The following is a 16,488-nucleotide window of genomic DNA, read 5'->3' as shown; positions in this document are numbered from 1 at the left end:
GTGACAAACATGGCTGTATGTCGGTGCAGTGATGAGCTGATGTGTGTGTGAATGTCTGTTCGCAGCCCTTGCACACAAACACATCTACAGTGACTGCGATATACTTTGGAATAGATATGCTTCTAGTTTTATCATTTGGAGGTTAACCGAATACCAAGTAATGCCAGCTACAAAATAAATGAATTTTGTAAATGTTGCTGATATTCAATAGCAATCAATAGTAAGCCAACAGAACCTTAATAACAGTTATTACCAATCGGTGTGGAATTGGTTAGAAAAAGATAAGGCTGAAGTAAATTGTGGCATAGACACTTATCAATGTCTTTACTATCCTTCACTATGGGATGTTAGTTTTAGTAAACCGAAAAGAGTTGGTTAAAGCTACAGCTCAAGATGCCCATAATTAAACAGCACATGATTTAAATGGAGAGGTGCAGCTGGTGAAGAAGGAGCTGAGCCGGAAGGCAAAGCTCTCAATTTACCGGTCGATCTACGTTCCCATCCTCACCTATGGTCATGAGCTTTGGGTCATGACCGAAAGGATAAGATCACGGGTACAAGCGGCCGAAATGAGTTTCCTCCGCCGTGTGGCGGGGCTCTCCCTTAGAGATAGGGTGAGAAGCTCTGCCATCCGGGAGGGACTCAAAGTAAAGCCGCTGCTCCTTCACATCGAGAGGAGCCAGATGAGGTGGTTCGGGCATCTGGTCAGGATGCCACCCGAACGCCTCCCTAGGGAGGTGTTTAGGACACGTCCAACCGGTAGGAGGCCACGGGGAAGACCCAGGACACGTTGGGAAGACTATGTCTCCCGGCTGGCCTGGGAACGCCTCGGGATCCCCCGGGAAGAGCTAGACGAAGTGGCTGGGGAGAGGGAAGTCTGGGTTTCCCTGCTTAGGCTGTTGCCCCCGCGACCCGACCTCGGATAAGCGGAAGATGATGGATGGATGGATGGGTGCAGCTTCGCACCTTCAATCCTCTGTGTGCAGGTTCCCTCATCCAATGAGATTGGCTGTCTGATCTTTTGTATCGGCTCAGCAATAGCCGGCATTTATACATTTTGCTTGGCCTGTTGTTGCCTGATGCGCAAGAAACACTTCTGGTTAGAGCTTTCTTTGACTGTTATCCTGTAAATCAGTGATATTGAACTGGCAGCCCAGGGGCCAATTCTGGCCAGGGAATGATATTAGATCCAGCCCATGAGTTCAGTTAAAAAAACTTAAAAGAAACTAGCATTTTTGCAGACGATTCCTAAAAACACCAGAGCGCTGTCATATAGATTAACTTTGACTCGATTTTTGGCAGTAGTCAGTAAAAACAGCGCAGTGCTCCTGTTGTATAGCCAGGGCTTTTTTGCTGACGAAATAAACAGACAAAAAACAAATATCCACTGAAAAGACTGGTTCTCATGAATATAGGAAATAGTGAAGGAAAAAGTCTGACCCCCGGTCCTTAGCTTTCTGGAAATATTGCCCCCGAAACACTTTAGTTGACTAGTCCTGCTGTAGATCAAAACTTGAGTCTGCATTCAGGCCTTGTCCTCATCAGCACTATGGATGGGATTGATATGATTTTTATAATTTCTATTCCGTTTTTAATTCAGCCTCAAGATTCAGTTATTTATGGATTCCCTTATCGATTCCATTTGGGAAATAAAGAACAGGTTTATAAGCACAAACTTTCTTGAGTTGTGAGGTAAAATTAGTATTCAAACAACATTGAGATCTTAAAAGGCTCAATGTGTTTTGAAAATAACTATGAAATAATGACAAATATTGTTCGATAGAAATTACCAAAGTACAATATAAATTGTTTTGTGGTACAACAATGGTCCTTTTAAAAAAATATATGAGCTGCACACTCAAATGTAGGAGTGTCCTAATACAACTTTTTTACTTACAATACGATACCAATATTAGAGCCTTGAGTTTTGGCCAACACTGATATTAATCCGATATGCACAGCACAAGTCATAGAACATACTTTTATTATTTTGCAGTGTTGGATGTTATAAAAGGTTTGATCAAGTGAAATGATTCAGAACAATGGTAGGTATGAAAACCACTAACCTTTTTATTAACCTTCTGGAATTAATTTATGCTGTATTCAAGATGAAGTGGAGTGGTAATTCGATTTTTGTCGACGCTTAGTGGCCTCGGTAATTTATAAAGTTAAAGGAGAACTATACTTTTTGGGGGAAATGTTGCCTATAGTTCACATTCCTTAAGAGAGATGAGAATACAAATTTTTTTTTGTATTCTATTTTGTAATAATTGGCTTGTTCTACGTGGCTGGCAATGCAGCTAATGAGAGCAATCCATTTTAAAAATGGATCCAAAAACCGCTTAACAATACTTTATGTTCCGTAATCTGTATAATAACCAAGCTGAAGCAACATTGTTATTATAAGAGCAAACACTGAGAAACTGTTTCTAGCGTAGCAACACTTTGCCATGCGACGACATGCTACGGCTTTAGCCGTAAGCTAGCTTTTGTCAGCCCCCGAATCGATTTTAAATTTATACTGCATGACACAATGCAGTAAGACACCAATGCGTACTGACTCCAAAACATGTACAGTCATGGTGCAGTATCAGTATATTATTAACCCACATTTCGTGTTTTGTTTGTACAGAGCTAGCTCAACAGTTTTTGTACCGATAGTTGTAATAACAAGCATTATGTGCTGCATGTATCACGATCAATATTATAGTGACTCACTCGATGGACAGTTGTGCTTTTATTCCAATTGGCCACATCCGGTTTATTTGGGTTTAGCACGCCATTAATGTTTGCATAGCTTTGCTCCAAGTGCCACATTTGCAGCGTCAAGTCACGCCGCTCCGTACTCTTTCGGCTTCCGTTTGCCCCCTAAATCCTGTAGATATCCAGGTTAAAAAAAATGAGGTTGTGAATCTTTATTTGTCCAAAAATTACCATCTTCGTTTTCTATTACCAAGTCTTCGTGATTAAAAAATAAAAGCGTGTGTTCTTGGCATAGGGACACACACTTGTTGCCGGAAGTATGTTGCTATGGGAACGGAAATAAATGTGCTGAGGACAGAAGTTCCGGTAATGCATAAAATGACCAAAAGACGGTAAATACTGTACGCATCATTATTGTGTATATATAGACTTGCAGTGTGTGTATAAAATGTTGGAGGGTTTTGAAGGCTACAATGAAGACTCATTAGCTGCATCTTCCAAGTGTTTATCATCTTTATTATCCTAAAAAAAGACTTGCGTTCTTGTCTCTCATAATGAAAAAGGGTGCATTTCATCTCTAAACTGACGATGTACAGTTGTGATCAAAATTATTCAACCCCCACACAATTTTGGTATTTTAGCAAGTTGGACATTTATTCCGTATTTTGTTTATAGTCATATCAAATAAAGATGCATTAAATAGACAAATGCAACTTGAATTACATTATATTTTGTAACATACCAAACAGTGTCATTTCTCTTAATATCTCATTGACAAAATTATTCAACCCCTTGAAGATCATAACTCTTAAGAACAGAATTTGAATAAAACACCTGTAGATGTGATTAGAACCATAACGAGCAACAATTAAACTGATTGAAAAAACTGTGACGCTCAGCTCCTTGTAGATGGTCAATGGTGTATTTGCAACATGGTGAAGTCCAGGGAGTGGTCAAAGAAGTCAAGAGAGGAGGTCATTTCTCTTCATAAGAAAGGATATGGAGATAAGAAAATAGCAAAGACATTACACATTCCAAGAGACACAGTTTGGAGCATAATTCGCAAGTTTAAAGCTAAAGGCACAGTGGAAACACTACCTGGGCGTGGTAGAAAGGGGATGCTGTGTGCAACTGCTGTCCGGTATTTGAAGCGTACAGTGGTGAAAAACCCCCGGTAACAGCTGAGGAACTACAACAGGACATTGCAGAGGGGGGAACGCAGGTTTCGTCCCAGACAATAAGATGAAGGCCTCCATGCCAGAACTCCCAGGCGCACCCCACTTCTGACTACCAGGCACAACTTCTGACTACCAGGCACAAGGAAAATAGACTCCAGTATGCCAAAAATCATCTGGACAAACCACAAAGGTTTTGGGAAACTGTTCTATGGAGTGATGAGACAAAACTGGAACTCTTTGGGCCTATGAATCAACGCTATGTCTGGAGGAGAAAAAATGAAGCTTACAAAGAGAAGAACACCTTCCCTACTGTTAAGCATGGTGGGGGGTCAATCATGCTCTGGGGCTGTTTCTCTGCCTCAGGTACCGGGAATCTCCAGCGCGAATTCTATTTCCTACCAGGATATACTAGCTGCAAATGTCATGAAGTCAGTGACGAAGCTGAGGCTTGGGATATATTGGACCTTCCAACAGGACAACGATCCCAAGCATACCTCCAAATCAACATCAGAGTGGTTGCAGAAGAGCTGGAAGACTCTGGAGTGGCCTTCACAGTCGCCAGACCTAAGTCCTATAGAAAACCTGTGGTGGGACTTGAAGAAGGCAGTTGCAGCACGCAAGCCCAAGAATATGAATGAGCTGGAGGCCTTAGCCCAAGAGGAATGGGCTAAAATACCTGTAGATGGTTGCAAGAAGCTTGTGTCCGGTTATGTATCACGTTTGAAGGATGTAATTACTGCCAAAGGGTGTTCTACTAAGTACTGAAGATGCATGTAACTAGGGGGTTGAATAATTTTGTCAATGAGATATTGAGAAAAATGTCCTTTTTTGGTATTTTGTAAAATACAGTATTACAATTTAAGTTGCAATCGTCTATTTGACACATCTTTATTTGATACGACTATAAACAAAATATGGAATAAATGTCCAACTTGCTAAAACACCAAAATTGTGTGGGGGTTGAATAATTTGATCACAACTGTAGGTTTAATGATGTGGACATGTTTGTTACTGAATACTTTTTATTACGCTACTGCCTTTGGAGACTTACTGATTTAGACTCAATATTGTTCAATTAAGGACATTTTTTATGTATGTCCAGCTGTTTAGCTTGTGTGGTATTGTGTGCTAAGCTGTTGTATAATGACTGGCTCCTGGTAGCCTACAGCCTACCATGCCTACATTTTTAGAAATGGCTTGACTAGAATACAAGAAAAAAACATTGTGTGCTTGAAGGACATTTAGATCTTAACTGGCTGTTGATCTTTGCACAAAAACTGGTATCTGATATCAATACACCCCTACACAAAAGTAAAGGCAAGTTCTCCAGAGACGAATACAAACAAGTAATGTCCAATAAAACTGTGCACTGGGAAAATCTGAAAACATCAACTAACTATTCAGCAGAAAAATAAGCAGATGTTTTTTCTACATTTAAAACACTTTTTTGTGCCCTACATAACATGTAATTGTGTTTCTTGGTCAAAATTTTGTATAAATTGTTTTACAGATCATCTTCAGGCCCCTTTCTGACTCTTTAGGACATGTAGTTTTGTAGGCGGTCTTATTTTAGTGCCTCTATGTTTTAGTGCTTCCATATGGAGTCTAATGACAGATATGTCAGAACTATACCCTACTTTGTATTATAAATTGCAGCAGTGGAGTATGCGTGTGCATGTACGAGCCAGTGTGCCTCACAATAAGAGGATGGAGAAAAGTAAACTCACTGACAACAACGTTGGACTACAATGGAGTACTAGTGCAAAGTTCTTTAGGTAAACCTCTACCATGTATGGAAATATTTGCCGACGTCCCATGTTGAAAAACGTCAGACATTGGAGCAAATGTATGAAAGAAATCAAGATTGTTTTATAAATATTTAAACTATGCCTACATGATTTGATGTAAAATATCCGGGACTTACGAGGATCCTAAATATACAAAAACAGTAAGAGAAGTTAGTTTTGCATAGTAGGACCCTTTTGAGACAGTGCTCTCTCTGAGGTGCAGTTATATATATATATATATATATTGTAAAGATATGGCTTCTGACCTGCTCATTGGCCTTGTGGTTAGAGTGTCCGCCCTGAGATTATTAGGTCGTGAGTTCAAACCTCGACTGAGTCGTACCAAAGACTATACAAATGGGACCCATTACCTCCCTGCTTGGCACTCAGCATCAAGGGTTGAAATTGGGGGTTAAACAACTACTGCTCCCCTGTGGGGATGAGTCAAATGCCAAAGATAATTTAACCGCACCTAGTGTGTGTGAGACAATCATTGGCTCTTTAACTTTCCTGAAATAGTCAATGAAACCTGAGCATAGTTTTTTTTTTTATATTTACATTTATGCTTTTTCTGTTGGGCCTCATAAGAGAGTGCAGGTGGTTATGTACTTTCCACTATTTTAGATGTATTTCTAGAGTGATGTGGTGTTCACCCACATACTGGTAGAAGAATGAGGTGTACTTTATCATGATTATGGATGAAACTCCTGCTGAGCTAGTTTGTAGAGAAAGTGTACCTGACTCTCTCTTTTGTCACCCGCCTCCCTCTCGCCTTCATGCCATTGAGCATCTCCTTCTTTGAACTCCCTTTTGGTTCAGATGCCAGACCGCTCACGAAAGACATGTGTTCCACTGACCCACTCAGAATACTTCTGCATTCAGTTGGCACAGCCCAAGGCCAGGCTGAGATTTACTGCTCTGACCCACTGTGAGCTTCAGCAGAGTTGTCTTTAGAATGTAATTAAGGTATTTGTTAGATGCTTGCAATGTTTAGTTAAGACTTGCAACATTCATTACAACTATGTCTTGTGTTCTGTGAAAAATTGTGTTGTAGACACTGCGTCATTGGACATTAAAGGAGGTTTTGAGAAGTAAATAACCAACTCCAAGCACCTCAGTACCAACTTTTATCAAGTGATTAAAAATACATTTATATTGAAATTCTCTCTCTCTGTCCATTTTTTGTAGGTGCTATCAGTGTGCGTGGAGGAAGAAAACATCATACCATACATCACTAATGTGCTGCAAAATCCAGATCTAGCTCTACGCTTAGCTGTCCGCAACAACCTGGCTGGTGGTGAAGAGCTCTTTGCTCGCAAGTTTAACAACCTGTTTGCAGCGGGCAACTACTCAGAGGCTGCCAAGGTTGCTGCCAATGCACCAAAGGTATTCCTTTCGTCAGCATCAACACTCTGTTATCATATTGTTATAAGTATCAGGGTTGGGCCGATAAAACAATATCAATATATATTGCAATAGACACGTAATCGATATCAATAAAAAATGTGTTCGTTATATCTATGTTTTGGTTGGAAGTAACCTAATAGAATGAAGCATGGTTGGTTGCATAAACAAAGGCACTCGCGGTCTGGTAACCTAAAAAAACAGGAATGAATCAGTGGGCCACGCGAGAGACACGTTAAACAGCCAATCACGTAACAGTATTCACTATCAAGTTTAGTTGCACCATCTTGCTGTGAGAAGAGAAACTAAAAAGGAGTGCTTCAGAGAGCGAACAAATTGTTGATAAAACAGGAAAAGTCACCTCGACATTATGGCAGTTGTCTGGGTTTTTTTTTTTTTTTAAACGGACCGTAGTCCTTCTCCGCTTTCTTTTTTTCGACCCTCGTCTGTTCTCTATTTGGATGTACTTAAACAACAGGCAGGTAATTTGTGGGATTGTACAAATAAAATCAATAAAACATAACAAATGTGCTACTTTTAAAATTATTTGGTCAAATATTTAAATAATTACTGAACAACATAAATGTATTACCATACGTAAACAAAAATCACAGACCTAATTAAATGTTACACAGATCACGTAACTTCCTGGCAGCAAACCTGCAAAAAATTGCTATTCTCATGTTTCTCTGTTGACATTCTCACACTTCGCATTATTTTACTCTATGAAGCATGTCTAACGTAGTCCTTATTTTTATACCTTAGGGAGGTTATTGTTAAGTATTTGTGATTTTAGAATTTAGTTTGCATTGTTTTATACGGCTGGCTTGACATTTTTTTTCTTTTTATTTTTTTCCCCTGATAGCTGAGGGGATTATAATCAGACGAACATTTAAAATAAAAAAAATGTACCAGGAGAAAAATTGAATTTTTCTCCATGTCTATATTTTCCATAAGTCATGAAAATATGAATAATTATTGATACAAACCAAAATAAAAAAACTTATTTGGATTGAGTTTTCAGCCATATTGCTAAGCCCTTATAACACTTACATTACAATTGTTCGGGAATGTAAGCAGTTGTCTTTTTTTAAGGGTTAATGGTCAACTAATATTTACAACCAGTATGCATTTAGATAAGATTATTCCAACACAATGTCTTCCCTGTTGCATTTAATAAAAACTTTTCTACATTATTACCATCTGAACTGAACTAGAATATTTACAATTCATTTAACAATTTCATCAGACTTCCATTGATCTTCACTCTTAATTTTTCCATTTGGATTTCAACGTCACCCAGATTAATGACCAAAGAGAGGGACTCCAATGCAACCATGTTTGATTAAATGTTTGTCCATCTGTGAGCATGATTGGTAAAAAAAAATAAAAATACATTTGTTCTTTAAAAGTGTTTTATTTTGCAGTCTGATTTCTCTTACAGGGTATCTTGCGAACACCAGACACCATCCGTCGGTTCCAGAGCGTGCCTACTCAACCGGGCCAGACTTCCCCCTTGCTGCAGTACTTTGGCATTTTATTGGATCAAGGCCAGCTAAATAAGTTTGAATCCCTGGAGCTTTGCAGGCCTGTTCTCCAGCAGGGGAGAAAGCAGCTCCTGGAGAAGTGGCTGAAGGAAGACAAGGTGTGCAAGATCATAGAGACCTGTGTCTGGATATGACTTGAGTTGTCTTGCAACATGTTTATATTTCAATATGAGATTTTCATATATTTTATACTTACTATCCAGTGCTGACATTACTTGACTTTTGTTTCAGTTGGAGTGCTCAGAGGAGCTGGGTGACCTGGTAAAGGCAGTAGACCCTACTCTGGCACTTAGTGTCTACCTGAGGGCCAATGTACCCAACAAAGTAATACAGTGTTTTGCAGAGACTGGTCAGTTCCCCAAGATTGTCCTTTATGCCAAAAAGGTATGTTTAACTGGCTAATTTAATTTCTACTAAATACTGAAATGATTGATGATGATAAAGCTGGCAAAATGAATATTTTCTCTCCAAGGTGGGCTACACTCCAGACTGGATCTTTCTTCTCAGGAATGTAATGAGGATTAACCCAGAACAGGGTCTACAGTTTGCCCAGATGCTGGTGCAGGATGAAGAGCCCTTGGCTGACATCACACAGGTTAGATAGGCTTTAATACATATATTTGTTTTTCTAAGCACAATTTGACTGATATTCCCATAATCATCCCTCTCTCTTTGTTTGCACAGATTGTGGATGTATTCATGGAATACAACCTGATCCAGCAGTGCACTTCATTCCTACTGGATGCCCTGAAGAACAACAGACCATCAGAGGGACCTCTGCAGACCCGCCTGCTAGAGATGAACCTTATGCATGCTCCCCAGGTGGACCCTGAAACATGCTTTGCAAAACGATGTAAAGTCTGGATATTTTGTAAACATTATATTTTCATTGTCATCAATGTAGGTTGCTGATGCCATTCTGGGCAATCAAATGTTTACCAACTATGACCGTGCACACATTGCCCAACTTTGTGAGAAGGCAGGACTGCTGCAAAGGGCATTGGAGCACTACACTGACCTGTATGACATCAAGCGTGCTGTGGTGCACACTCATCTTCTCAACCCCGAGGTAGGACTGTTTATCCATCCGTCCATTTTCTTTAGCTTGTCTATTCAGATAATATTTAAACGCTTCCTTCTCCAGTAATGAAAGTAGTTAACCTATAACTGATGCTTTAGTGCATATGACCAAAACTGCTATTCTCTCCTCAAACTCCAGTGGCTGGTGAACTTCTTTGGCTCATTGTCTGTGGAAGACTCTCTGGAGTGCCTTAGAGCCATGCTGTCAGCCAACATCCGCCAGAACCTACAAATATGTGTGCAGGTGGCCTCTAAGTACCACGAACAGCTCAGCACCCAGTCTCTCACTGAGCTCTTTGAATCCTTCAAGAGCTTTGAAGGTGAGAGTCAACACATCCTTATTACTTTATATGAAATGTTATTTATTCTTGTGACACCTGCCGTATACACATGATTATCCATCCATCCATTTCTACCGCATGTCCCGTTTGGGGTCGCTGGGGTTCGCTGGAGCCTATCTCTGCTTCATTCGGGTGGTAGGCAGGGTGCACCCTGGGCAAGTTGCCACCTCATCACAGGGCCAACACATATAGACAAGACAATATTATATTATAAGAAATAATATTTTATTGCATAAACACAGTCTGATTAGCAATTAATAGCATAATTTGAATTAACCTAAAAAAGACCCCAATATTTGGAAACAAATGCAATTTGATTGTCAGAATGTTATCCAGTATGGAAGTATTATTGTAGCAAAAGTATTTGAAAACGTATTTCTCATCCTTACCTATGTAATCCAATTCACCTGCGTATCTACTAATGTGTGTGTGGCTTAAGGCTGCAACTAACGATTATTTTGACAGTTGCTTATTCATCGTCCGCCTTAACGATTAGTCGACTAGTCTGATAATATAGCGTACATATATGCCTCTATTTTTCCCATGGACTTTTCAATGCAGCTTAAGTTATTTTAGGCATGTGCTTACGAACAACAAAGATGACTAATTCATAACTATTTATTTATACTGTAACTTTGCTGCTCATTCGGCTGTTACAAAAATGTAATTACTATTAAAATGTCAATTTAAAAAAAAAAAAAAGGAAAGGCAGAGTGTTACAAAAAAATGTAGTTTATGTATTCAAAAACAGTTAAAATAGCAGCAATGAAAACAACCACAAAATCTAACTTCCACAAAAAGAAAAGCATTTTGTGATGTTTAAAAGGTGCATACTGATAAATATATTGACTAATTTTAAACGCCTGGCAATTTTAGCACTCTAATAGACGTAATGTGTAGAATGATATCTTTAATTAATTCTTAAAATGTTAATTATGTAGTAGATTGTATGTTTAATGTTATAATACCTTCGCATTGGTGTCTTGTTAGCTAGCTAGCAAAGTACAAGCGAACACTCATACCAAGTCTGAGACCGCGTCCTACCTAACACTCATACCAAGTCTTGAGAACGCGTCCTACCTGCAGACGTCTGACATCATGCTTTCGCTTTAAATGCTTGTGCATCCAAGTTGTACTGCCATGAGAACAAGGTCCACTTTGCAAAATGAGCAAGATGATGTTTTTAACAGGAATAGGAGGAAATGTTCTCACACCTATTAACTTATCACTGGCAATGTTTTTGCAAGTGGCGGCGTGGACCCGCTTCCTCTCGGAAAAACCCGAGTGATGACGTCACGATTATTGTTGAGAAGTATAATCAGAATCAGAAATACTTTATTAATCTCCAAGGGGATTAAAATTTTCAGAACAATCCCATTCAGGCGACAAATATAATAGTTGACAATTGTTGTTGCAGCCCTTGTGTGTTTGTGTGCGTGGGTGTGTCATTTCTCTGTTATCTCTCCAACTCTACTTCTGCCGTCCAAACTTTTAACCTCCTGCGATGTGATGATGCACTGAGCGTCATTTGTACTTTCACTACTTCACATTCAAGCTGGTTTAGCGGTTGGTATGGCTGCTGTGTTTTTGTTCTTATTTAATTTTTTATTTATTTACGCAACATACCGGTACAGAAAGGGGAACTGCAACTTTTTTGAAATTTTGCCTATCATCTACAATCATTATTAAAGAAATGAGGACAGATGTATTTTTTTCAATGCATTCTAGATAGTAAATACATTTGCTGAAAAGTTTGCTTACAGTAGAGTCGATGGGAGTCGCTCCATTTTGCCTATAAAGCGCTTAAAAACATCCAAATACCTCCATTAAGGTTATATTTACATGCTGTAAGTATACAGGTAATGTAGTAACAAGCACATTTATAATGACATTTCATATTTACGTTTGTTGATCAATTTAAGCATACACGGCGCATTAATTAAAAAAATACATCACAATGAGCACTTTATTTTTTAACATCACAATCAAATCAAATCAACTTTATTTATAAAGCACATTTAAAATTTACCACAGGGGTAGCCAAAGTGCTGTACAATGGGCAGGTTAAAAGATAATACGAGGACCGAGCAAACAACACAACACAAACAGAACATGATAAAAAAAAACATAAAAACAGGTTCACAGCAGGTGTATCATTTTACAGGATGGATATCACTCAGTGTTAAAAGCCAAGGAATAAAATTATGTTTTTAAGAGAGATTTAAAAACAGGAAGAGAAGAGGCTTTTCTAACACTCAGAGGTAGGTTGTTCCAGAGCTAGGGAGCAGCAGCGGCGAAAGTTCTGTCACCTCTAAGCTTCAGCCTTGTGTCAGGGACCGTCAGGAGTAGCTGATCTTAGGGATCGAGTGGGGCAGTAAGGCGGAAGGAGGTCGGAGAGATATGTTGGCGCGAGGTTGTTTAGACATTTAAAAGCAAATAGGAGTTATAGTGAGAATATCACTTACCTTACAATGTCAGCTGTCTTTAAGATGCTGACAGCGAGGATGTTCATATATTCCCATTTAGTTGAAGAATGACTCTTAATCCTTGCAAAGAAAAGAGGGATGGAACCGAGCGTCTTTTCGTATTGTTCTCTCACTATAATAGTTTGTCCATGTTAGCGCTTATAAAAACAATTTCACTAATTATGGGCTAATATTCAAGTCAAGAAATGTAAATGGAGTTCGGTTGACGTTTTTTGGATTGCTTTGTATTGGGTTTTATTGGCGGAATAGAGAACCTCCCATTGGCTCTGCTGTAAGCAGTTTTATTTATACTTATTTAGAAGTTAGAATGCAATAAAAAATACATCTGTCATCATGGCTTTCATAATGATTGTGAATTATAGGTTAAATTCCCCTAAAAAGTGCAGTTCTCCTTTAAATCAATATTTGGACGTTTATCAATTGGTTTTGAATCGTCCATCAAAATTATGATGCAGCTACTGTAACAATTCATCATTTCTCTCAGCCCTTGTACTTGACTCTCAGAGTTTAGTGTAAACTCTCTCCCTGCGTCTTTCAGGTCTTTTCTACTTTTTGGGCTCAATCGTCAACTTCAGCCAGGACCCTGAAGTTCACTTCAAGTACATCCAGGCTGCTTGCAAAACAGGCCAGATCAAGGAAGTGGAGCGAATCTGTCGTGAGAGCAACTGTTATGATCCTGAGCGTGTCAAGAACTTCCTGAAGGTAAAGTTTGAAAACTTTAAAAAGCTGTTCACACTTTGTTTTTTTGCATGAGAGTTACTCTCACTTCTACATTGTTTTGCTCCATTTATGAATGCATTACACAATAAAATGTTATGTAGATTTCAAAAATGAATTCCAATTGTCAATCTCCTGTCATTGATATTACAAAACTTGAAACAAAAATATTTAACTAGTTCAGTAGATGATTACGTAATAGTCAAGATTATGGCACTCACGCTTGAAAGCATTTTTACTTCCTATCTTAAGTGTTCAACCAACTATCCTGACAGAAGTAAATTTTTTGTGCTTTTCCTCTTTTGTCCTGGAATGGCACAGGACATGCACCAGGTAAATCTGTCGTTGCACAGTAAAGGAGCTGTCTCTTTTTTTGTCTTCATTCCTTTTATTAAATTTGGAAGCTAAGGATTGAAACTGGGATTAGAGGTGTATTTGCTATCAGGCCCTCCAGTATTTTGCAAGTCATTCAATCAATCAACAGGCATTTGATTTTTATCGTCTATAGTCAGAAATCCATCTTTTTTATCTCTGTAAAAATATAAAAAAATATTTTCTGTTTATTCGTTTTTTCATACTTACATTGTGTGTTAAAATCTTGATCCCTTTCTTTGCCGTACCTGCCAACCACTACGGTTTTCCCGTAATGAGTGTGGTTTTTGATAATCCAGTGGTAAAAAGTACGATTCTCTATTTGATATTATTAACTTAAAATCGAAGCTTTGTAGCGAAGCAACTCCACGGGTAGGAGACAAATATACGGGAAACATCAATGACGATTGGTTGGTTTACATATAAGAACATCCATGATTGGTTAGTTGGATTACTATAATGAGTCACAATCTGATAAGATTAGGTAGAAACATTACGGACAGGCCAATCAGAGGCAAGATAGGGCGGGTCATCATACAAGGAATGAAAATCACAACAGACGCACATCCCGAGTGACGAGGAGAGAGTCGGAGATGAGAAGAGAAGAGAGAATATTCAAGCGGGCGAGATACATATATATATATATATATATATATATATATATATATATATATATATATATATATATATTCATGTATAAAATTTGGAAGGTGGCAGAAAGATTCTCTTTCTTAGATTTTTCTTTTAGCGATGTAGACAACGTCCAGGAAACCCACAATGTGTCTACTTGTCCACATTTGGACAAATGTATGCGTCTGGATAAAACAATGCCCAACACATAAATTTGTTTACCATGTAAGCCCAATCAAAACTGTTCTGAACATGGAAGACATGGACTAAACATTTAAGAACACACATGATTGTGGCAGGCATGTGATGACTTTTGCTATAGTATAGCTTGTCTAAATGCTAAATTTCATTTTCATTGGTGTTTTTAGAACAAGACGGTAGCTTGCGTTTAGTTCATTATTTCTACTGTGTATATTTTTACATTGAACAGTTGAATCCTTTTGAAACAAACATGACTGCAATATATTTGTTATTTCATGCTATAAATCACAAATTGCTATTCAGATAAAGGAAGTTAGCTAATAGAATAAACCTTGTTTGTACTATGATTTTTACATTCGGAGCAGTTACAAGTGGAGAGGGAGTCGAAGAGACAGAAATAAGCAATAAAATCCAAGGTGGAATCCAAAGCAGAAACAAAAAGGAAAATGCAGGAATGCCAGGAAGGCTCATGTCAGAGCCATCAAAGCAAAAATGCCAAAGTAATGTGTAAGTAACTAGATGATCCATCTCTGGCTGTGAAATGGACATTAGTACAATTATAAATACTGTATAGAATAGGCTAACCCATGTTGTTACTGTGGATGTGAACACAAGTTGTAATTACTGTAGTGACTAAATAAAGTAGTTACTGAATCAGACAGTGATTCATTTGGATGAACAAAGTATGTATGTATGTAAACTCTGTTGATAATTTTTCAATTCTTCAAACACTAAAACATCTTTAAACGCCTCTTTATATTTGCGAATGTTTGCGAAACGAGGAGCTGGTTGGACCTGCTGCCCCCAGACTTCCGGCTTATTTTCAGTCTTTTTCATTAAGTTCAAATCACATGCCTGAATCAAAGCTAACTTATATAGCCCTTAATCACAAATATCTCAAAGGGCTGCACAAGGCACAACAACATCCTCAGCTCAGATCCCACATCAGGGCAAGAAAAAAAAAACTCAACATAATGGGAACAACAAGAAACCTTGGAAGGGACCCCAGATGTGGGAACCCCCCCTTGGGTGACCGGTGCAATGGAGGCCGCGGGGATACAGTTAACGTGAGAGTCTAGTTCATAGTAAGGCCAGCAGTGGATCCTCTTGTATTGGACAAGTCCGCACGGCAGAGACGTCACCAACTGATGCATAGAGCAGCGGTCCATCTCAGGTTCCGACTTGCAACAGCTTGGAAAGCTGGCGTATCTTCTGTGGAAACTGATCTGTGGCCACCTGATCACCTATCTACTGAGGTAGCCTCTCTAAATGTTACCTGTAGGGCATTCCAGAGTGCTGGAGCCCAAATAAAAAACGCTCTATAACCTGCAAACTTGTTTTGGGATCTGGGAATTACTAATAAGCCAGAGTTCTTAGAACGCATATTTCTGGCCGGCACGTATGGTACCATACAATTTAGCAAGATAAGATGGAGCTAGACTGTTTAGTATTTTATACATAAGTAATAGAATCTTAAAGTAGCATCATACGTGCACAGGAAGCTAATGCAGGTGAGCCAGGAAAGGCTGGCAGGGATAGTTGTAGCCTCTACTCGCTCACTACGGTGAAAGCCGCTGGCTGTTAGGTTTAAAACTACTTTGCAGCCACTAAACTGCTACACTACAGTACTTTAGTCCGCACAGGCTATGGCGAAAGGGACTTTCAAACCGAGTTTGTATTTAAATATTTGACACACGGCGCAAGCAGCAGAGAGGAGCGATAATTACTTTCTGTGCTCAGTAACTAACAGAAGCAAGCGACAAACAGTTGAGATTAGTGATAAAGTCGCTACAAGGAGAGCTTAGGTTCGAAAGCAAATTGGTGTATGTTTAAATAAAGCTGTTTTCACTCACCAATCGCCAAATGCAGTCGTGTCCAAAGCATTTTCGGGATTCAAAAAGTCGTCTGCCTGCTGTCATTTAAAAAAAACATTAAAAAACCACGTCCAAGTGCGTCACAGAAGCCTACGTAAACACGCAGGGGGTGGGGGTGAGCCAAAGAGGGGAAAAAGCAGCTAAGCAGCTGCTCTCGGCCTGTCGGGC

At 39.0% G+C, this 16,488-nt stretch overlaps 1 protein-coding gene across 1 annotated transcript in view; it reads left to right on the top strand.

Moving 5' to 3' along the window:
* Nucleotides 1-16,488, top strand: part of cltca (clathrin, heavy chain a (Hc)) — an 82,316-nt gene that overhangs the window by 49,114 nt on the left and 16,714 nt on the right. Inside the window, exons 7-14 of the mRNA XM_061898214.1 lie at nt 6,857-7,054; nt 8,517-8,717; nt 8,851-9,003; nt 9,092-9,214; nt 9,304-9,441; nt 9,524-9,688; nt 9,839-10,019; nt 13,065-13,228. Coding sequence (XP_061754198.1) covers nt 6,857-7,054; nt 8,517-8,717; nt 8,851-9,003; nt 9,092-9,214; nt 9,304-9,441; nt 9,524-9,688; nt 9,839-10,019; nt 13,065-13,228 — 1,323 coding nt within the window. The remainder of the gene's footprint in view (nt 1-6,856; nt 7,055-8,516; nt 8,718-8,850; nt 9,004-9,091; nt 9,215-9,303; nt 9,442-9,523; nt 9,689-9,838; nt 10,020-13,064; nt 13,229-16,488) is intronic.

This window comes from Nerophis ophidion, linkage group LG04 (assembly GCF_033978795.1).
Source record: "Nerophis ophidion isolate RoL-2023_Sa linkage group LG04, RoL_Noph_v1.0, whole genome shotgun sequence".
Lineage (NCBI taxonomy): Eukaryota > Metazoa > Chordata > Actinopteri > Syngnathiformes > Syngnathidae > Nerophis > Nerophis ophidion.
The sequence above is the reverse complement of the archived record's forward strand: the minus strand, read 5'-3'. Positions and strand labels throughout refer to the sequence as shown.